The sequence below is a fragment of the Nyctereutes procyonoides genome, unplaced genomic scaffold (genome assembly GCF_905146905.1).
Source record: "Nyctereutes procyonoides isolate TBG_1078 unplaced genomic scaffold, NYPRO_anot_genome, whole genome shotgun sequence".
NCBI classification, from domain to species: Eukaryota; Metazoa; Chordata; class Mammalia; order Carnivora; family Canidae; genus Nyctereutes; species Nyctereutes procyonoides.
The window spans coordinates 35,408,286-35,430,692 of NW_026575020.1; the positions used below are offsets into that span (position 1 = coordinate 35,408,286).

At 45.2% G+C, this 22,407-nt stretch overlaps 1 protein-coding gene across 3 annotated transcripts in view; it reads right to left on the reverse strand.

Moving 5' to 3' along the window:
• FUBP3 (far upstream element binding protein 3) overlaps window positions 1-22,407 on the reverse strand; it is a 53,388-nt gene that overhangs the window by 18,826 nt on the left and 12,155 nt on the right. For 2 of the 3 annotated variants that reach the window (XM_055315313.1, XM_055315310.1), the window contains exons 2-8: window positions 20,346-20,451; window positions 9,991-10,024; window positions 7,408-7,457; window positions 6,990-7,061; window positions 5,664-5,721; window positions 3,390-3,552; window positions 1,814-1,912 (exon numbers count right to left, since the gene is read on the reverse strand). In XM_055315313.1, the coding sequence (XP_055171288.1) occupies window positions 1,814-1,912; window positions 3,390-3,552; window positions 5,664-5,721; window positions 6,990-7,061; window positions 7,408-7,457; window positions 9,991-10,024; window positions 20,346-20,451 (582 nt within the window). Of the gene's footprint in view, window positions 1-1,813; window positions 1,913-3,389; window positions 3,553-5,663; window positions 5,722-6,989; window positions 7,062-7,407; window positions 7,458-9,990; window positions 10,025-20,345; window positions 20,452-21,600; window positions 21,751-22,407 lie in introns of all 3 variants that reach the window. The other variant, XM_055315319.1, reaches the window with a different exon arrangement.

The following is a 22,407-nucleotide window of genomic DNA, read 5'->3' on the forward strand; positions in this document are numbered from 1 at the left end:
TAGGGGATCCCTGGGTGGCTCAGCGGTTTAGCGCCTGCCTTTGGCTCGGGGCGCGATCCTGGAGTCCCGGGATTGAATCCCGCATCGGGCTCCCAGCATAGAGCCTGCTTCTCCCTCTGCCTGTGTCTCTGCCTCTCTTTCTCTCTCTCTCTGTGTTTTTCATGAATAAATAAAATCTTAAAAAAAATTAAAATTAAAATTAAAAAAATACTTAAAAAAAGGAATTGGGGAAAACAGGGGTGCCTAGGCTCAGTTAGTGAAGTGTCTGCCATTGGCTCAGGTCATGATCTCAGGGTTCTGGGATTGACCGCCACATTAAGCTCCTTGCTCAGTGGGGAGTCTGCTTCTCCCTCTGCTCTGCTCATGCTCTCTCTCTTTTAATAAATAAATATTAAAAAAGAAAGAATTGGAGGAAATAAATAGGAGAAGGGGATTAAGAGGTATAAACTTGCATTTATAAAAGTAGTAAGTCCCAGAGTTGAGAAGTACAGTACAGGGGACATGATCACTAATACTTTAATAACTGCACAGTGATGGATGATCACACTATGGTGAGCCAAGTCGTGATGGATATAATTTTGCAATGTGCTGAATCATTCTGTTGTACCCCGAGACTGCCATAATATCATGTTAATTACAATAAACATACATATATACCTACATAAACACATGCACAAATACATATATGTGTAAATAAAGTATCATCGTGGGAGGGGAAGAATGGGGGAAATATTTTGCAGGAAACTGGTAACCTCCACTGGCTCAAAGCCCCAGAACTCCTGTGGAGAAACAGCTGTTGCTGACAGCCTAGCTCACCAAGGTATGCCACCCTGGAAGTCCTCTAAATGCAGCAAAGGCACAGTATGCTGCAGTGGGCAGGAAAAGAACATTCGTATTTCAAGAGAACAGACACATTCCCACACCCACAGCCCACTCACATTCCTGCTGGCAGTGAGAGTCAGAGGGTGGAACTGCCCCAGATGGTCTAAACCTAAGCCCTTTACTGCTTTCAGAAATGGGCTATACTCTGTGGCTGGGAGCTCAGGGCACAGGGCGCTTGCTTATATACGGGTGGGGTGCTCATCTCCCACCTAAGCAGGAAGTCTTGCAAAATAGGACCAAGAGAGAACAAGCAAGTAAGAGCCAGAGAGACCCAGCAGCCGAGGTACCCAAAGGCTAACAGATGGAAAACTGCATCTTATCAGTGCAACAAAATCATCTTCATTTATGGGAATGTTCCATATGTGCACTGTCCATGACCAGAGCTGCCATCCTCATGTGGCTATCTTAGGCTCTCAAAATATGGCCAGTGTAAACAAGAAACTCCATTCTCATTTAATTTGAATTAATTTAAATGGCCACTTGTGGCTAGTGGCTCTGAAGGAGACAGGCCGACCTCATATCCTATCATCACGCTTAGCTTGGACAACAGTTCACCTTAAATAAAACCATCTAGTTTGATAACATACATACACACATTATTTATTTATTTATTTATTTATTCATTCATTCATTCATTCATTCATTCATTCATTCATTCATTCATTTATTTGTGATAGGCACACAGCGAGAGAGAGAGAGAGAGAGGCAGAGACACAGGCAGAGGGAGAAGCAGGCTCCATGCACCGGGAGCCCGACGTGGGACTCGATCCTGGGTCTCCAGGATCGCGCCCTGGGCCAAAGGCAGGCGCTAAACCACTGCGCCACCCAGGGATCCCCAGATAACTTCTTAAATAACATACAAGCTCGACACATTCCTCCCAGGTGATAGCCCCACACCCAGGACCTGCCCCATTCGTGACTTCTTTCCTACCTGTACTTTGAACGGGTCTCCAGTGATGCGGAGAGGCTTGTCTGCTCCCGTAGGCAGTGGGCCATCCTGGATCATGACCATTTTCACACCTGTCCGCTCCTGTGGGGGAAGCACACCAGCAGTACAGCCCTCACCACCATGAACGAGAACGCAGCATGGTGCAAGAAGCATGGGGCTGGGCCCCATCCCCCATCAGGCACGTCCCACCTACCACAAGGTACTGCCCTTTGAGAACACCAGTGTACCGTTCATGCTAGACAGCTGCCAAGTGTGATATGGAAAACCATTTCCCCAAAGCCTCCTTTTCTCCTGGTCCCCAGAATATCTCAATCCAATGAACTATTTTTATGACATATCAGGGACTAACATCATCTAGTTAGGGCCCATGCACAGCTCTGAGAAGGAAAGGCTCCTGCTGCCCTATTTCACTGATGGGGCAGGCCCTGAGAGCAAGCTGCCCAAGGTCTCAGAGCTGGGGCATGGGGGAGCAAAAGGTGGATTCTAGCTTCCAGGACCCTAGAGCCCACATTAGAGTGCCCGCCAGGCCAAGTGCTGGCGCGTGAGAGCGCACGCTAGGCAGCCCACGACCCCTGATTTGCAACTTCAAAAGCCCAGAAGTTTGGAAATAAGTTTGCTCATAACTCATTTGGCAGCAAAACTAATCCAAACTCATGGAAGCATATCTGTACCCCTTCTCTTACTATGACTGTCACGATGTTTGGCTAGGCCAACAGGCATCGGATTACAGGATGTGCCCTGGAACTTCCTGGGGGTGTTCTTTTTTTTTTTTTTATCTTTTTTTTTTTAGATTTGTTTATTCATAGAGACAGAGACAGAGAGAGAGAGAGAGAGGCAGAGACATAGGCAGAGGGAGAAGCAGGCCCCATGCAGGGAGCCCAACGTGGGACTCGATCCCGGGACTCTGGGGTCACACCCTGGACTGAAGGCGGAGCTAAACTGCTGAGCTACATGGGCTGCCCTTCTGGGGGTGTTCAATTCTGACACATTTCTGGCTTCCTGTGTCTCACATGAGGGGTTCTGGAATAGGAGCAGCTAATGTTCATGGAGCATTTACTCAGTAACAGGCTCTGTTCTAAGGATCTTAAGTAAATATAAAATCACGAGTATTATTTCAGCTTCATTACAAGAGCGAGGCGAGCATTTCCCTAACCTTTACAGACAAGGACTCTGAGCCCTGGAGAAATATACAAACATATTTAAGGTCAGGCAGCTAGGGAGAGGGTGTATGGCTGGCTAAAAGCTCCAGCTCTGGATGCAGTTCTTTCATCCAAGATGTTGTTGTCTGATGGTAAAAACAAGCCTAACAGAGTGTGACCACCCCAGTGGGCAGTACCACTTGGCATCATACCTGGACTCAGGCCTGGCCACAGTAACTGTTCATAAAGTATCTGTCGAATGGAGGATCTGTGCGCTGACGTGAGCAGAGGGTGGCAGGGGAGCTCTGCACCGAGAGGTGTATAGCCAGTCTAGCAATGGGGAGTTTGGGTTATGACTAGCCCTAACCCCCAGTCCCAGAAGCCCTCCTGGAGCACCACTCTGATAAGGGCTCACATACCTGCAGCTGCTTGATCGTCTCCCCTCCTTTGCCGATGACCAAACCCACTTTAGACGCAGGGATAAGAATTTCCTGGATTGTGCTATTGCCGTCTATGTCGTTGTGAAAGCCAGGTCCATTCCGACAGCGGTCCACAATCTGCCCCAGGAGCCGTTTGGCTTGTCTTTGGGAGGGAAAGAACCACAAGAGAAAGAGCATTACATGAATGTGCTAGGTGCCTGGAGAAGGAAGGACAACAGCATCGGGGGAAGACCATGAAGGAGTCAAGGCAGCCCTCCATCCAGCTCCAGCTCCTGCCCCTACAACCCGGGAGGTCTCTGCCATCCGCCACGATACCAGGCTGGAATTTAAAAGTGACATGCACCACACACCAACATTCCAACACAGCCCTCTCCGGCCTGCCCTTTGCTCATGACGGTGTCTCACATTTCCATCACCAACACGTTTCGTCTCCTATCAGGACCTTCAGCTGCTAAGGTGGCGGAGACCGCCTTTGATCCCTCCTCTGCACCTCTCTCTGGTCCCCAGTCCAACATAACGCTTCACACAGAGGAGATACTCAAGAGACACTGGTTAAATATGGGCAGGAGAGAGCAACGAGAGAGATAGGAAGAAAGTAAGTGAGGGTTAGTAGTCACCATCTGAATTCCCAGATTCCAAGTTTCTTCCCCCAGCCAACCTGCTCTACAACTTCTGAGATGACCTTCCAGCTCAGGCTATGGCTGATCGCCAGTGTGGTCTGAAGGGGTGAGAAGAAGAGGCAGCACAGCCCCAGTGCAGTCACAGGGCCACAGACGTCTGCTTTGTGCCTGTCCACTTGGATTTTCAGGCCCCTGCTTTCCCCTGTGATGCTGTCTGGTGCCAGTGGACCCGAGGAAGGGGAGGGAAACGGCAGTGTTGACACAGCATGGCCTGACCAGCCGAGGCTGCCTGTTGGGGTCATATCACTCCTTTTCAGCACCAGAAGCTCCCGTGGCTGGTTTTTCTGTTTTTTTTTTTTTTTTTTTTGCAGGATTTATTCTTTATTTTTCTATTATTATTATTTTTTTAGTATTTATTCTTTAAATCACCATGTGCAATCTATTTTTTGGTTCCTCCGATAGGGTAGCATTCAGCTACTATACAGGCTGGCTGTACAGTATACTCGAAGAAAATGAAACGGTTTCCTCCTAAAGTTACAATCCTGTTGCCCCGACTGCCTGGGTAGAAGAGGAAGCAGGAATGGTTAGAAGAGTAGAGGAAAGAAAAGAAAGGGAGAAAACAGATGTTGCCTTTTGTAGTCTTGAGCCTCTCTGTATACAGAATTGGCCTGGCCAGTCTTCTCAGCGACACCAGCAGCTTAATATTTTGCTTGTGTACTAAATTAACCTGTGTTGGAAGAAAAATGCCTTGACTCCAGCAAAATCCTCCCGCTTGCCCTATAATGCACACCTACCAGCGATATTTATTCTGGTTCACTGCTTGCAATGTTACGGCAGAACAAGAGAATTTAAACTCATGTGGACTCTCGGAGAAACGCAAACAGTAAAACATCCCTATCTTTGAGCCAGAAATAATCTTAGCTATCCTGTCCCCAAATGCAACGCTACTCGATAGATTGAAAGAGGAGAGTGAGCAGATGCTAAGTTAGTACATCCCTGTCCCCCAGGAGGCTCGTGGACTGATGAGGCCTGCATCTGACACAAGCCTCTAAGCACAGGGGCCCCAGAGCGGGAAAGCAAATGCTAGTTGTAAAGTGCTTGCCAGGGCACCCAGAGTCAAAACATACTCTGACCAGTCCAGACAGCCCTCTAAGAGGAGTGATGGCCACCAAGAGTCAATTCATTTGGTTCTCAAATAGCAGTAAGGCAGTGGGATCAGTCTCAGGCAAAAGACCTGGTACCAGGATTCTCAATGGTTCACCAAGTGACAGGCTCACAAATACAGACCTGCTCAGGTAAAGGAGATATTACAAAGGAAGAAATAAGGGGCTTAGAGCAATTAGGCGGGGTGAACGCACACTCTTTAAGACCCTGGTGTATGGAGTGGATGTTATAACAGCTACCAGAAATTCTGTAGGGTTTGAGAAAAAGGAGATACCTTATGTGTTTTAAGTAACAGAAAACTCCCCTGGTGTGGCAACCTCCCAGATCCTTCTCCACAGAAGCATGTGCTTTCGTGGCCAAGTTGCAGCACAGATCCGCAGTGTTCGGTAACAGTTTTGCCCTTCCATGTCTCCCCATTTGGGGAGGGAGGAAGAAGAGTGAAAGGAAAAAGTAAATAAAATAAACTTACTCAATACTTTCTGGGGTTCCGGTAAGTACACAGGGCCTCTCTGGAATCCCAGAACTCTCTATAAGAAGAATCAAGAAGATGAGGTGTGTTGGTGGGCATCAGGCAACCGTGTACCTGTGCCTCTGTGTACAGATTGTCTCTCTGGGCTGGTTCCTACACCGGCCCCACAGAAGCCCAAGCCCCAGAAAAAGACAGTTTGCTTCCACTTGTGGAGAGAACAGTCAGCTGGTAGCTCCACCCTAGATTCTCAAAGTAGAAACAAATTCTGCAGGGGAGGTGGGCAGGATGCAGCGGAGCTTTCCCAGCGGGTCCTAATTAGCAATCTCAGCTTCATTTCTCTGACCCATTTGTGTGCTAAAAAGTGCCTGAGTCGCATCACCCGCTCTTCCTCAGTTTCTCCACCTGCAGAGTAGGTTAAGATCACCTGTTTGCACACCAGTGAGCAATTTAACAGCCGATGCACGTCAGGGCTATTACCAGCTATGGCACGAATCTCCCAAGAGAACAGTGACATCTATGTGGAACTACTTCCGGACCATTTGGCAAGAGAGGAGGAGAAGCTTGCTTTCCAACACCACACGACGCTTACTTTGTTCCTAAAAAAAGTGCCCTTTGAAATTCTTAACTCAAAAAAGAAAGAAAAAAAAAAAGAACTAAGAGCAGTTACTGCCTTCGAGACACTGTGACGTGTATCTTTTAAACAGACAAACACTTCTCTAGTTAACAGTCTTCCACGCCCCCTTTTCCACTATGGAAAGAGACCAAACTCAAATCAGTTGTCAGAACTATTAATAATATGAGAACACTTCTTTTCCTTAAACTGTTTCTCTCCATAACCCATGGTCAAATGGACCCAGCTGGGAAAGGTCCTGAACTGTGTTTCACGTGCACTCATTTAGCCAGACCCCAGCTGGCCTCTTTCCACAACGGGAGGGGACGGTCTAATCCAGGGGAGCCAGTGAGCCGTTCCCAGGAGTGACCCCAAAGCCACAGCACTCCTTCAGGACCCGCTGTCTGACATAACATTCTGGTGCAAAAATAAAAGGTCCTAGAGCAGCAGGTGTCTAGCACGGGCTACACGGAGCTGTAGAACTGTGGAGGGCCTCAAGAGGCCAGACGGGCAGCCTCGTCTCTGGGCCTGCTTTTGCCCTGGTTTTTCTGGTTCTCATCTGGGAGTCCAGCTCTAAAAATGCAAGGAAAACAGCAATCGCATATACTTACCCAAGCTCTTACACTTCTAAGCAACAAGCAAAGGTAATAAATCTGGAAAACTTGGCAAAATACTGATTTCTACCAAACTGAGATCTATGAAAAAGGAAGCCTTACCTGAAGCAATCTGAATTTTGCAACCAGATTCTGCTTGAATCCGTGAAATCTGCTCACCTCCCCTGCCGATAACTGAAACAAATTGAACAAGGTCAGAACGTGCCTCTGTTCCATATTTAACCATGCATGAATGACTTAATTAATTCAGCAAACATTTACACTTGGCTTGCGGCACTGCAAATCAGGATGGCCTCCGTGAGCCACGGAAATCATATGTGAAACATGGCAGATAGGTACAAGGTACTGCAGCTGAAGGGAGGAGAGAGGTTGGGGGCAGGGGGACACGGGTCTCTCTCAGCCTAGTGAGAGACCTGCAGTCCTTTGGGACTCTGGGGGATACAGGGTGCAAAGCATTCTACCATTGTGACGGTCACACTGACAGATTAATGAAGGTAAAGTAGATAATGTGTATACTTACTAAATCCAACCATTTTATCAGGCACTTTGAATTCTTCTGTTATTACTGCCCTAAAAACAAAGAACATTTTGGAAAAACATATAAAGAATTTCACACAGCCACTTCAGGTTCCCCAAATTCCCCACACTGGCAATACTGGAAGAGAGAGGGACTTTAAAATGAATCATGCTAGTTTGGCCAGCAAGTCCATAGCCCTCAAGAAAGAGCATCATCCGGGATCCCTGGAGCAGTTTAGTGCCTGCCTTTGGCCCAGGGTGTGGTCCTGGAGTCCCACACTGGCCTCCCTGCATAGAGCCTGCTTCTCCCTCTGCCCGGGTCTCTGCCTCTCTCTCTGTGTCTCTCATGAATAAATAAATAAAATCTTAAAAAAAAAAAAAAAGAGCATCATCTAATGGACCCTTTGGTTAATCACTTCTCAAGAAGATCCACACCTCCTCTCTCATGTCAGAGGAAGAAACTTCCGATTTTTCATTAAACCATCAATTCTACTAACAACTACCTTTTCTTCTCGATATCGGTTAAGGCTTAAAAGACTCTTTGGGGCTTGAGAAGTTAGTTTAGACTTTTCCTCCGGTCTCCTTGCTAGATAGATATTCAACTTCTCTTCAACATCCCTTGTTTCCCAATTTTTATTGCTTTCTGGCCTCTTTCTAATTTATGTTGTTTTGGAGGAGATGCTCCAAATGGAACCAGTATCCAGCAGAGGCCTAATCAGTGTTGACCAGGACAGAATAATTATCTCGCTCACTCTGCAAGGTACTTCTGTTAAGTGCTATCCCGTTCACTACGTGTTGGGATTTTTTTTTTTAAAAAACTACTGTACTGGTTCTTTCAAACAAACCTTTAAATTTGCCATATAGTGTATTGTGGACAATATCCAATTTGCCCAACACCCCAGAAAGCAATTACATTTAAACATGTACCTTAGGAAGAAGCTAAATGCAAGTAGTTTAAAAAGGGAAAAAAAAAAAGGTTAAGTGTTTTAAACATCTCTCACTCGGCTGGATTTTTACCCATCATGGAAAGGATCGAATCAAGTGCATGTTTTTAGGGAAAGCGTGGCACTTAAAAGAAATGGCTGTAGTATAAATAGTGCTTGCCATTGTATCAATTTGATGAGAGCAGACTGTCTCTTCTCTAAGGAATTTACCTCCTCCAGTTTGTACACGGGCAGGAATCCTCTCTACCTCTTGGGGTATTTGAGTTCAGCCGGAAATCAGGCAGTTCTTCTAACTTCCTAAATCAGTAATACTGTGGACAAAAACGCTAAGCCTCAACAAGCCCAGCACATCCGTACAGAAGCTTAGGGTCCCTGTGGGGAGTGTTTCCTGGCCATGGGGAAGGGTGAGGGCACTCCCATGCATGTAGCCACAAGACTGCGGCTCCTGTGTGTAGCACTATCCTCAGCAAGTATTACGGGGGAATTTATCAGAGGAGGTTCAATGCTATCACAATACAAATTGTCACAAAACTCAGGCAGTTCCTCAGCCCTCAGGGATGGCAGGTAGCAGACACTCATTGAGGAAGAAAAGTATGGAGATGACTGCTCTGGGCCCCCTGGAAGACAAAGCTCCATTCTAACTATGAGGCTGAAACCTGAATGCACAAAGTATGAACATCTTGGAAAGTAAAATCCTAATTACGTTTTTTACAGGAAAATTATGTTTGATACTAACAGCAATGTCATTTAAATTATCCTAATTTATTAAAAAAAGAAAGCAAATCAATAACACAACAAAAGCCAGGTTAAATCTTTTGGTTAACTAAGGTCTGATGATTTCTAGAAACTCCCAAACATTCAGGTAGAAAACAAGAGGATATAATTGTATCATTGCTGGTAAAGATTAAGGATAATATGTTACAGTAGCAGATGCACAACATAAAATTTCATCCCTGAGCAAAGAGAAACTATGGCAGTTTGCTGTATATTTTACTCTTTTTAAAGGATAAAATTGTGACCACAAACATCCTATCTTATAGATTGGTCTTTTTAAAGCCCAGAGTTCTCTGTATCTCTCTAAATCCTCAATATTTAAGGGAAAGCTACAACGGTAAACTGAGGCAGGGAAGCAACTGGGCACTTATCCAAGGTTCTCTGGCAAGTCCCTCCTCAAGTGCATGGGGTGGCCTTCTCAAGCCCACAACTCCTTGAGGATCACAAGCTTTATCTTGTGAAAGCCCAACGACCTACACTTCTTGGGGATGCCTTTGCTCAAATGAAGATGTTAAGGGTTCATAAAACACTGGGAAAGCCATCAAATCAACTCAGAATGGAAAATTTCTCTCTTTAAATTAGATGTATGTGGGCAGAAAAAAAGAAGCTCCATATTCTAGAGGTCTAACTTTATATACAATAATGGCTGATTTTTTTTTTAATGGCTGATTTTTAATACCTCCTGTTCGTTTATCCTTCGAACTTATGCTGTCTTGAAAAGGACTATAAAAAAACTTGAGTCTTAAAGAAATCTTGCCCCTGGTTTTTCACACTCTCAACCTCTGACTTTCTAACACTCTAGTACAGATGGTGGATCAATAAACAATTAGAAATGATCAATAAATAATAAAACATAACCCACTGCTTACCTTTGATGTACCAAGGCCCCTAACTGGTTACCTACTGTGGCAAAGAGAAAGAGAAAAGAAAAATCAAAGCATTAGCACGGATAAACTAACTCCATCCTTACACGAGTTCTTACCATTTCAGGCTGGGGTGGGGGGGAGACGGGGGAGAGAAAGGCAGAAAGAAAGCAAACAGTAATTTAGGCTCAGTGGCTGCAATGAATGCGTTACATGATATGAAACAGGAGGGGATGTCTTGATCAACACAGTCTCTAACCCAGTGTCCAGCTGAACGCAGGATAAGAAATTGATCTGCGTGTCCACATGCTGAGAGGCCTGGGAGAAAATCCCCGCCTGCCTAAATCCCTCTCCCTTCCCACCTCCCTCCTGCTCTGGATCCAGACTCAATGTAAAGATAGTAAGGGTTCCCTCTTTCTCAAACAAATGAGAAGGTTTAACCTCCTAGCCTGGGAGCATTGTTAAGGACTGCTCCATGGCAGCTGTGGTCACTAAGAACATGCACATATGGTTCCTGCCGACCACGGGGCATCTACCTGCCCCCCCCCCCAATTCTCCCTGCCCTCCCAAGAATATAAACATCTCAAGGAGAGGATCTGGCATCTTCCTTCCTTGGGCCTCTTTGTTGACCCACCACAGCAGTCTGTACGCAGTGGATGCTAAGAATGAGCAAGTGCCTTTCAAGCCCATTTCACAGAGACAACAGTGCCAAACAGCCTCTTATTATGAAAACCAACTCTGTAATCACATTCCCACAAAACCACTTTAGCTACGCTTTTTGTTCCAGTTTCTCCCCTTTCAGCTATTGATGAGCATCTCCCTCATCAGCCATCAGCAAAAAGAATTCTGTGGTGTTTCTCTTTTGGAAAATGAGCCCAGGAAACACAGTCAGCGGACAATAAAAGTATAAATCCTAAACATATTCCAAAGAACCAAATGGATCTTGCAATGTGTTATCAAGAGCATTCACAAACGTGTCTCTGGGGCAAGTCGTAAGGAGGACAGACAGGAGATCAGTGAGGAAGGGTCAAGCACATCAGCTTCAGAACAAAGAGTGGAATGGCCTGACATCTGAAATCTAGGACTCTCAACTGCTCTTCTTTCGGCCTGAACTTAACCCTGTCCTTCTGACTGGACAGGAACGGGTCCTAAGATGACAAAGGAAAAGAAACCAGATCATGATATTTTAAAAGAGTGTAAAGAAACAATGTGAGCAAAAAAGTAAACAAGGCTGTGGAGTCAGTACCATATTTCTTCTGGATCAATAGCAAGATAATGGTTTGCAGCCAAAATATTGACATTATATACCATTAATCTGCTTATCTCAGGGATAAGAGAATTGTTTTTTTATTGAATCTTCAGCTTTTCTTCTTGCATTTCAAGTATGAATGTGACAGATGCTCTCACTTGGGGTAGGGGTGCTCATGATTCCCATCCCATGTAAAGACCGTTCAATTCCAGCCTTGGACAAGGAGTCCTCGGCACACACATAGCCCCTGGATGTTGCCTGAGAGGACTGTCTGCCCTCTAAGGCAGTGGGTATGAAGAAAGGCTGAAGAAAGATGTCCATAGAAGAGTACCCTTGAGTTTGGTCAGCTGTTCCTACTCAAGGGTCTAGCTCAGTCTCCCTGCTCACTGTCAGCATTCCTCTCAGGGATGGAGAATACACCGAACACAGACTAAAGACTGAAATGCCTCGAAAGGCCAAGAACACAGGTGCCTGGTTCCCAAACAGGGCAACACAGTTGGACCTTGGCTCCTGGCATGCTGTGCTGTTTGGTAAGAGATGTCAAAAGGGCTGATGATCTTCAGCAATCTGGCCAGAAAAGCCATAGAAATAGGGTAAAGAGCAACGCTACCATAAAGAACTTGATGGGATTCAGGAGAACATTCAAAAGGCTCTTGGTCAAAAGGCATTTGCAATTTTGTGCTGGTTACACAAAACAAAGCAATTCCTTTTTGCAGGGAAGGGGCGGGTCACAGGTGCAGCACACAGGGTCCAACCCACTGCCTCGATAAGGGGACAAGCTCAGGAAGATGGCAAGCAGAGGAACACATACCATCATCCTGCAAAGAGTCACACGACACCAAAGAAGGAAATCAAATTCCCACCCAGACTCAACTTGGAGTTGGTGGACTCTGAGGAAGGGCACGCCTCCTCTTTCCTCCATGGTGATGCTGCAGCTGCAGGCTGAAATGCGCTATTTATTAAAGTTTCAGTCCCTGCAGAAATGGCCCCATTTGATGCCTAGAGTGAAAACCAGTAGTTAGATTGGGGGCACTGGGAATTCACACAGCAGACGGATAACATCCGCCCCATGAACATGGAGCCTCCTGTCTTCACAAGGAAGAGGGGGTCCAACAGGGGAGGCACGTGGGAACCTATCAAGTTCAATTCCATGGTAACTACAGTCATTTTACTGTAAAAAAAGGCAAAATGCTGCATACAATCAGTCCTATTTCCCGTTAATGGTGCATGCTGGCCCACAATACTTCGTCTCCCCTCAGAAGTTCACCCCAGCTCCATTCCAGCACATGTGCACACACACAGACACAAGCACACAGGTGTGGCTCTCGTTTACCTGGTGCACCACATAATGGAAAGCTGTCTGGGCTAGGGGAAAATGAGCTTCCCATAGAAAAGATTCATGCTGTAATATGAGACATTTTTTCTAAAGAGGAATAGTCTGCCAATTTCAATAATGATCTTCGGGGAAAAAAGATAAGGCACTGGACACATTTTCCCCCACTAGTGAGGAGAAAAATGTTTTCCTTTTTTTCCTGTAAAGAAATGCTACAAAATGTCACTGGGGAACATACCCAACTTTATAATATGCATCAATTTTAATAGTTAACCCCCATTCCCCCCTCAAAAAAGCCTAAGGAACAAAAGCACCCGTCCTTCTTACAGGTGTGCAGACAGCACACATTGGCATGGTGCACAGGACAAGCAGACCAGGGGCAGGTGAGTGGGTCGGCCAGAAGACAAAACATTAGCACGTTTTAGACAACTGACCAAACAAGTTAATAAACCAAACCTCTGCAGATTTCGGAAACAATCCTGCACCCGTCCCTGGCTCCCCCACTCCTCTGACTCCGACCAATGCCTTTTCAAGCCCTGGTTATGGTCAGTAATACCTACAGCCAGCTGCAGGGATTTGTCTTTTTTCAAAGCATTTTTAAAAAAGCTTTCCTTCCGGGATCCCTGGGTGGCGCAGCGGTTTGGCGCCTGCCTTTGGCCCAGGGCGCGATCCTGGAGACCTGGGATCGAATCCCACGTCGGGCTCCCGGTGCATGGAGCCTGCTTCTCCCTCTGCCTGTGTCTTTGCCTCTCTCTCTCTCTCTCTGTGACTATCATATATAAATAAATTAAAAAAATAAATAAATTTAAAAAAATAAAAATAAAAAAGCTTTCCTTCCAAGGACAGTACAAAGGCTTCCAGTGTTCTAAGGCAGCAGCTCTGCACCCAGGGCCACAAAATACTGACCTGCTGAGTTCAGCCGAAGTCCCTAGGCAAGTAATCCTTCACTAATTTTGCAAATAATCATTTTTCAAAAAGCGAGAGTAAATGCAAGCTCTTCTCAATGATGGTACCCTCCTTGCAGGTTCACAGGCTTTGGGGAGCAGTGCTCTTCCAGTTGACTTGCTTGCTTAGCCCACTCAGGCCCACAGAGCCCCAAGATAAAGCGGGTGCTTTATCGCCAGGCCCGCTCTACAAACCAGGAAGGTGAAGGGCTCAGGAGAGTGCCTGGGTCCCCATGAAGGCACTCAGGCCATGCCTCTCTGGTCTGGGCACTGTGCCAGTCTTGGGGTAACACAGGGTGCAAGGCTATCTTGGTCCTTAAGAAGTACAGTGTCAGGGTGGGGGCAGGAGGAAGCTGTAGAGGAGCAGGAACTTAACATAGTCTCTAGGGCTGTGGGGACTCTGTGAGGACCCCAACCCGGGTCTGAGTGCCTATCCACAGCCTGTCACTGGAGTGACATGAAGAGAAAGAACAAGTCTACGGTACATGTTTGTAGCACTAGGCCTTATTCTGATTTAAGCCAGAGGTCATAAAATCGATTTTGGGGATCATGACCAGCTTATTAAAAACTGAAATCAAAAACAGAGTGTGTCATATAGAGTAAGGGTATATATTCCATAAAGCTTTTGTTTCAGCTATACATGTGTTTTAATGTGTGTGTACTAACTAGTTCTGATGGAAATCTTGTGAGTAGTGTTTTACAAGTTTGAAAATCATAACTTGTTCTAATTCTTAGGATAACCTCACGAAGCTGGTATTAGCTCTATTTTACAGGGAAGGAAACAGAGACTCAAGGAGGTTAAGCAACTTGACCAAAGTCACACAGCTAACAAATGGCCAAGCTTGGATTTGAAACCTACTCTACCACTTTGTAGCCCACGTCTTTTTTTTTTTTTTTTTTTAGATTTATTTACTTTTAGAGAGTGCGTGTGTGTTTACACGTGTGCACTAGAGGGGAGGGGGTCAGAGGGAGAGAATCTCAAGCAGACTGTACTGAGCACAAAACCCAACATGGGGCTCAATCTTACAACCTTAAGATCACGACCTGAGCTGAAACCAAGAGTTGGACGCTTAACCGACGGAGCTGCCCCAGTACCCCAGAGCCCACATTTTTAAACATGCACTATCATGGCACATGAGACACAGACTCCAGTTCAGGTCTTCCTTCTGCCACTTCCCAGGCATCAGCCTTGGTCAAACCACTTCTCCAGACATCGGTTTCCTTATTCACATGAAAAGGAATTCAGGCTTCTGGGTTCCTTCCAGTGATCTTTTCTTATTCTATACAGGGGCCTCCCTCCCAGTTCCAGCTCTAAACCCTGGCAATCACTATTCTCCATTCCAAAAATGTGAAATGAATGGGATCACACAAAGATATATAACCTTTGGATATCGGCTTTTTTCACTCAGCTGAATTACCTGCAGATTCATCCAGATTGTTGCATGTAAGGATAGTTTATTCCTTTTGTTGCTGAGGAGTGTTCCACTGTATGGATATACCATTTTGCTAGTCATTCACCTGCTGAAGCACATCTGGGTGGTTTCCAGTTTGGATCTATTACGAATAAAGCTGCTACAGAGATCTGTGGACAGGTTTTTGCTTCTTGAAAATAAACAGGTATTAACTGTGGGCTGAAGGGCGAGTACCTACTTAGTTTTGTCAGTTTTCTAGAGCGGCTGTACCAGCAGATGTGTTTTTAAAAGCTCCTTGCGTGGGTCTCACAGCCAGCCTGGGTAGAGAGCCACTCTGGGTCACCCATTTCCTAAAAGGATTTCGAAAAACTAAAAATAGCCTTTTAATGTGACATCTCAAAGTTTTCCCTAGATTAACAGGTACAAAGAACACAACAGGTATTGTACAGGAGCTTCAGCTGGATCTCTGTTTTAACACCGATGCTGCAAATTTAGCTCATTCATTTCTGTGGGTAATGTCTACCTACCGTATGTCCTATCTAGTTGGCTAAGCCAATTATTAAACCTGTCAGATCACACTTTGCCAGGGGCAAAAAAAATCTCATTTCCTTTTTCTAACTCACATATACATGTTAACATGCACCCAACATGACTACATACACTTCTAAATTCCAATCCTAAAATGAATGGATAGATGGATAGAAGGGGAGGAGTGGATCACGTGAGTCTCTGTGATGAGTTGCTTCCTGAATAAAAATCAACATCAGATCCTGTCCCCTTCAATATTTCTTACTGAAACTCCCATGCTTTGTTGTCTTGGGATTCCCCATCCAGAATTCTGGACTCCTGCCTCTTGTGGTATCAGAGAATGGTGATGTGCCACCGTAACCAAGAGAAAATGTGGCAAGGGACATGTACAGAAGGGAAAAGTGTCTCCAGCGCAGATCCAATTCTCAGAAAGATCCATTTTAGGGACGAGGGGGCACACAAATAGAAGAGCTGAGACAGGGCTCTTGGAGCCCCCACCCCCGCCACCTTGGGTTCTTTACTCCTCCTGCTTGAAGGCTACTGCTGGACAATACTCCTGATCACCCTATGTCCCCACCCTGTCCTGTCCCCCAAGGCCTCAGGGACTAAGGTTCTGTCTTTACTTCCTCATCCCTGAAGCCTCCATCATCCTCCTGCTTCAGGGACAGTACCAGAATGTGTAGGATTCAGTCTCTCTTCTCAAAGCAGAGACTCTGGGCCCGGCAGCAGTGGTCCACACACCCCTGCTGCCCAGCAGCAAGAACCCTGGCCCTCCCCACTACCCAGCACCAGCACCTTTCAGGCCTCTTCTCTCTTGCAAAATGTGGATGTAAAAAAATCTTCCCTCCTCATTCTTGTTTTCTCCTTCTCTTTGTCCTGGGCCACACGTGCTGGAACAGAACTTGGCTAGGGCCACAGCAATACTCTGTCCCAATCTTCCTGTAAGTGGTTCATATGAGAAGCACACTCAAGAATCCTGCCTTCACCCGCCAAGAATGCCATCAAGATAACATTAGAAAGGGCACTACTATCTATGACAGTAGTACATATGCCCCAAAGACACGGAGGGCCTGAGAGCCAGCTGCATGGCCACGCTCTCGTGCTTCTGTTGTCTCTGGCTGCTTTCAAACTCTGATGGCAGAGCTGAGTTAGTGGAACAGAGCCCATATGGGCTAAAGTCTAAAAGAATTTACCATATGGGCCTTTAACCCCCAATTCACGTTAAATCTGCACGGCTAAACCCCTTAGCAGATACTACTCTCTTTGATTTGGATCTTACCTTTCACAAAATTTTCTAAATGCTAATCATAAGCCATGAAGAGAAAGAACTTGAGCATTAAGCATTTATTAATCTACCGAATAAGGGAGGTAGAAAAAAAAGAAAGCGCCTGTCTCCAGGACTGCAGCCTGTAGAATCTCACAAGAGATGCACATGACATACCCTGATATCTGCAGAATAAAGCAGGTATGTGCCCTGGGAAGGGGACAGATGAACTGCTCCAGAAGTTCAGAGAAGAACATGATCTATTTACTCTCTGGTCAGGTGGGTATGTGAAAAGGTGGAGGGAGAAAGAACAGGGGGCAAAAGAAGACACTAGGCAGCAACTGGCAAGGCACTGAAGAAAGTCAAAAGAGGAATATGAGGACAGGTTCTCGGGAGATGTCCCATCAATTCTGAGACCTAAGGACCAAACAAGACTTAGCCAGTAAAGAGCTGGGAGGTGGGATGGGTTTCGGGAAGAGCAAAGAGAAGAAACAGATGACCAGGCTGCTGCAGAGTGCAGAACGAGGGCAGGGGTGGGGGATTGCAGAGTAGGGCAGGTTAGGAAGGGCTGGACACCACCCCCCACCCCCACCCCATTGCCGGAAGCTGCCACAGGTCTTAGAACAGAGGAATGGAACTGGTCAGACTGGCTTCAGTGAGAGGCCTCAGCCATAGCAGAAAGAGAGTAGCAGATGGAAAAGCTGTCTTCCACACTGAGACCAGCAGGAAGATTCCTAAATCAGCAGGGTGCACCTCAGGGGCTGTTATGAAGTGTGCATGCCAAGCCTGAAGATCTAATAGTTCCAATGACCTGACCTGAAGCAGAGGACAGTGGAGGGATGGCTCGTCCCAGGTCAGGGCACCAAGGCGGCAAGGGAAGCCAGGCTTGGACTCCTTCTTGCTGGGCTCCAAGCGGGCTCACGAACTGGCAGTGTGACAGTTCAAAACTGCCCAGGTCACAACTGACCCGGTCCCTTCCTACAAGAGCAACAAATCTTTTCCCTTATTTTACTTGTTTTTGTCCTCCTAGTCAGATACTGGTTTGCAAATCTCCATGTCCTGCAGACACCTGGAGGCTTCTGAGGGTTGTCTCTGGTTGAGTTATGAGTTGAGGCACTTTTAAACAGACTAACACCTCCAAAAGTTCTAGAGGACTGAGATTTAACCCTCAAGAAGTTAAAGAACCTGGTTTCCCAGGGAAGTCAGAAAGTTCATGTTGCTAAGAAAGCGATCCGATGAACTTCTGTCAAAAAACCCAAGCCAAACCAAACAGAAACTGCAAAGCCTTTAGAAATCTTTATTGCTCAGAAAAAAGTGCAGGAATTCCTGCCTGTTGTTTGTTTCTGCTTTTCCAAACTCTCATCTCACAGACAGCAGGACTGTGACCCCCAGGGAGCTGTCAGGTAACCATGAACATCACTGCCCTTGACAGGACCTATTTATTCACATATTTATTTATCCAAGAGAAGAGGACTGGCCCAGTGACCTTATTACCCCTGGCAGAAGACAACCTCCGCCTGCCCCGGACTTGATCCATCACCTAGAGTTCTCTCTGAACTCAACAGCACATCTCTGGTGGCACATCTCCCATGGCACAGGCAGAGACCAACTTGGAGAAAAACAACTTGCATAATTCTGTTGTTGGGAAGGTGCTCAACTGAAGAGGATTGGCTACCACACTGTCACATTTAATGTAAAAAGCCTGAGGGAAGCTTCTCGTTCTTTATGCACAGTCTGTTGTGTAAGATGGAGAGCTGGCCCCAGACAGAAAGGTTCTTTCTAAGTTCTTCCCTACTGTAACTAGGCTTCATATTTAGAAGGAAGAAATAGAGAAACCATGTTCATTTTCAGATTCTCAAGACTTAGTCCCTCAAAGGCAGCCATGGAAAACAATTATAGTTCTCAAGACAGAGGTGAAAATGCACAACAGAATAATGATCAGGAGTTCCAAGTGAGATTCTGGACTTACTCTTGACTCACTAGCTACATCTGCCTGCTCCTGAGGTCTCTTTATTGATAAACTCAGAGACTTTTATGAATTTCTTTCAAATAGGTGTACAGAGGACTAATGGGAGAAAAAAGTCTGTCTGGTGCCAGTAGTTCCATTTGCAAATATCTAGGCGCTTTTTTTTTTTTCCTAGGCACTCTTTATGCAAAGGACACAGTGGTTGCCTGTTCTGTGTGCACACAGGTTTTACACTTCCCACCATGTGGGGGGTGCAAGCAGGGCGGGGAGTTGTGAAAGGTATTGATCATGATTTCTGGAAACAGTGGGCCAGAGGGACTGTCCATTACCGGGGCATGTGCTCAGAGCCAGACAATTTAAGTTTTATTTTTATATCGATGTTCCATAAGAGGAACCAAAGCATGATTGCCCTGAAAAGGTAAAAAGGTCATTCTGCATTACAGTTTTTCATGTCGGCAAAAATGCAGATAATGCAATCAGTCATATTTCCTCTAAGAAATCACTAACGCCAAATATAAAAAGATCACAGGGTACCATTTTGGAGTAGCAGTTTAAAAGGTCACCTTAGCTCCAATGGCCCTACAGTAGATTTTGTGTGTGTGCGTTTATAAACAGTTCCTTTAAGTAGACAAGAACTTTTACATCCAAATGAGCGCAGTCCCTTTAAAGTCTTCATGCTGTGACCCATACAATTATTCCAAAAAGGTGACCATATTTAAAAACAATGGTGATCTCCCCTTTTAGGATCCTCTTAGAGACTTGAGAAACCAGTCATGTCACATTACATTTTTTTCTACATACATCAAAATGTGCATTTTTTTGGAAAAGGAAATTACATCGTATATACTGCGATACACTTTGATTTTTTTTCCATTTAATACTATATTGTAGAAATATGTGCATACACACATGGTTGGGTCCACATGCAGATGGCCAGAAGCACAGAAGATGCTGGCTCACCCACTGTTATGTATATTCAGGTACAAACTAGTACATTTCAGATTCCCCTTTATAGTCATACTTCACAGACACAAAATGTGATCAGAGATCCAAGTTCTCTGTACAAACACAACTGACAGATATACTCTTTGCCAAGAGTGCTGGTGACAGGCACTTCTAAGTGGGTTAAAATATAGACATAAACCAACAAAGTAACATACAAATGAATGAAAGACGGCGCTTCTAGAGAGAGCGTGTCCTAAGTGGGAGTGGTGAAAATCTCAGCAGACTGTAGAAAGGTCACCACCCCCTTCCCTATAAGGTCAGGATATGACCACAGCTTCCTCAGGGCCATGAACCACATCTTAGCTTTTCTTTGGAGAAAAGTGGGAACTTCGATTTCCACATGGGTGTTTGAAGAACGGAGGGCTAAAATCAGACAAAATCCTCAAATAAGTCAAATTACTTCCAAGCTGACACGCAAAAGGCCAAGCGAGACTTTTACCTTAGAGCCCAGCTGAAAACATTCCTGTATTATCGAGGCAAATAAGAACTCAAATGCTGGAGAACTGCGGGAGGAAAATCTTCCCCCATATGTCCCCTCAACTGTTCCTCTTCAGAAAAACACTAGGGAGAGCTGTTAAGGAAATGGCTGACACCAACTCCAACAACTTAACTGGCAGGTTCACTACCATCTGAAAGGCAAAGATATTTACTGCAACTTACCTCCATCATCCAAGGGCCGTTTCTGTACACCGTATCCATACACAGAGGGGTCCACTAGAGGTGTGGAATTATTCAAGTGAGGAACTGAATCAATTTTAGCAGCAATCTACAGAGAGAATCAGATTTAAATACTCAGTAACAAATCCTGGCTCCATGTGAGGGAGAAAGATGAGAGAGTCCTTTTAAAAGGCCTTGATCCCATTTCTCCCCCTGACCTAGATTAATGTAAGGCACTGTCACCAAGGGAACATACAATTTTCACTGCTAACTGAATTTGCTTCTGGCCTGAACAAAAATGTCTTTAGAAATAAGATACTTCCAAATATTTGTCTTCTACAAATTAGTATTTTTAAGTCATCATTTAAAATACAGAAAAAAAAAAGCAGGCCAACAAATGACGAACTTTGTTCAAAAGCTTTTATCACAGGATCCTCTTAAGAAACAAGCTCCCCAGGGATCCCTGGGTGGCGCAGTGGTTTAGCGCCGGTCTTTGGCCCGGGGCGCGATCCTGGAGACCCGGGATCGAATCCCACGTCGGGCTCCCGGTGCATGGAGCCTGCTTCTCCCTCTGCCTGTGTCTCTGCCTCTCTCTCTCTCTGTGACTGTCATAAATAAATAAAAAAAAAAAAGAAATCAAACCTTATCGATAAAAAAAAAAAAAAAAAAAAGAAACAAGCTCCCCAACACACTTTAAAAGGATGTGTTTGCTCAAACATGATGACTCGTTAGGAAGACATCCATCCCGTAACTTCAATGCCTATAAAGTGATGATGTCATCTATGGAGATCTAAAATAGTGAGCTGCTCCTCATTAGAAGCATCCAAACAGTAGGGAGATGACCGTCTGTCTAGACTACTTCAGGATTCCTGCACTGGAGAAAGTGAGATAACCTCTGAGAGCTATTTCAAATTTTAATGTTTTTCAGTTAAAAATTATCACAAAGTTATTGCAGCATTTTTCTCCAGAAACAAAGGCTATGTGGAAATTATTTATCTACTTTGTTCTCACTGGAAAATTAAATGTGATCTTCATGATAAATCAACTCTTTCATTTAATCAAAAGAATATTTACAGCCACTGCTCTTGATGTTAGTCCCTAAGTTAAGCTTAATATGTAGGGTTGGGTTAAAGGACAGATAGAAGAGCTGTCCCACAGAGCTGAGTCTTCAGTGGTAGTTCTGCTGAGCTTGTCCAAATGTGCCCAGAAGTCTGAGACCTTCTGAGACCAACATAAATGGTCTTAAACAACAACTAACCAAAGACAATCATGACACTGAAACCCCAAAGCAGGACTTAAAACGTCAGGGATCCGGGGTCAGGTCTCTCCCTCCGGCTTATTAGTTCTGTGGTGTTGGGCAAGTCCTCTCTCCCCTCTGCATGAGATCTTCTGGGTTCTCCATCACCTGCTGCAGAGTTTGGGGAAAGTGAACAACATAACTCTCAACACAAAGGAGCTTTGTATACTAGAAAGCACCTCACAAAATAAAACAAGGCAACTCATCCAACCAGTGTTAAGTGCCTACTACATGATGGGCTCTGTTGTAGGCACTGGGGTTCCTGTGGTGAACAAGCATAACCAGGACCCAGGGCACCTGAGTGGCTCGGTTGGTTAAGTGTCTGACTCTTGATTTCAGCTCAGGTCATGATCTCAGGGTTATGAGATCTGAGCCCTGTATCAGGCTCTGCGCTGGGTGTGGGGCTTAATATTCTCTCTCTCCCCCTGCCAGTCCCCTACTCCTTCTCTCTCTCTAAAACAAACAAACAAACAAACAAACAAAAAAAAAACAAAAAACCCCAAACCACAATAATAACCAGGCCCTACTCTCTGAGTCCGCAATCAGTAGGGAGTAGCAGGTACACAGCTAGCCAATAACAAACAATTTCAGGTGGTGAAAAGCATTATGTTAATAAAAGAAGATAATGACATCAAGCCCTTCGGAGAGCTACTTGAAACAAAGTGATTAAAAAAAAAAAAAGAAAAAAAAAAAAAAGAAACGGTGATCAGGGAAGGTCACTGGGATCACATTAGGTCATATGATCTAAGACCTAACAGATGAGGAGCT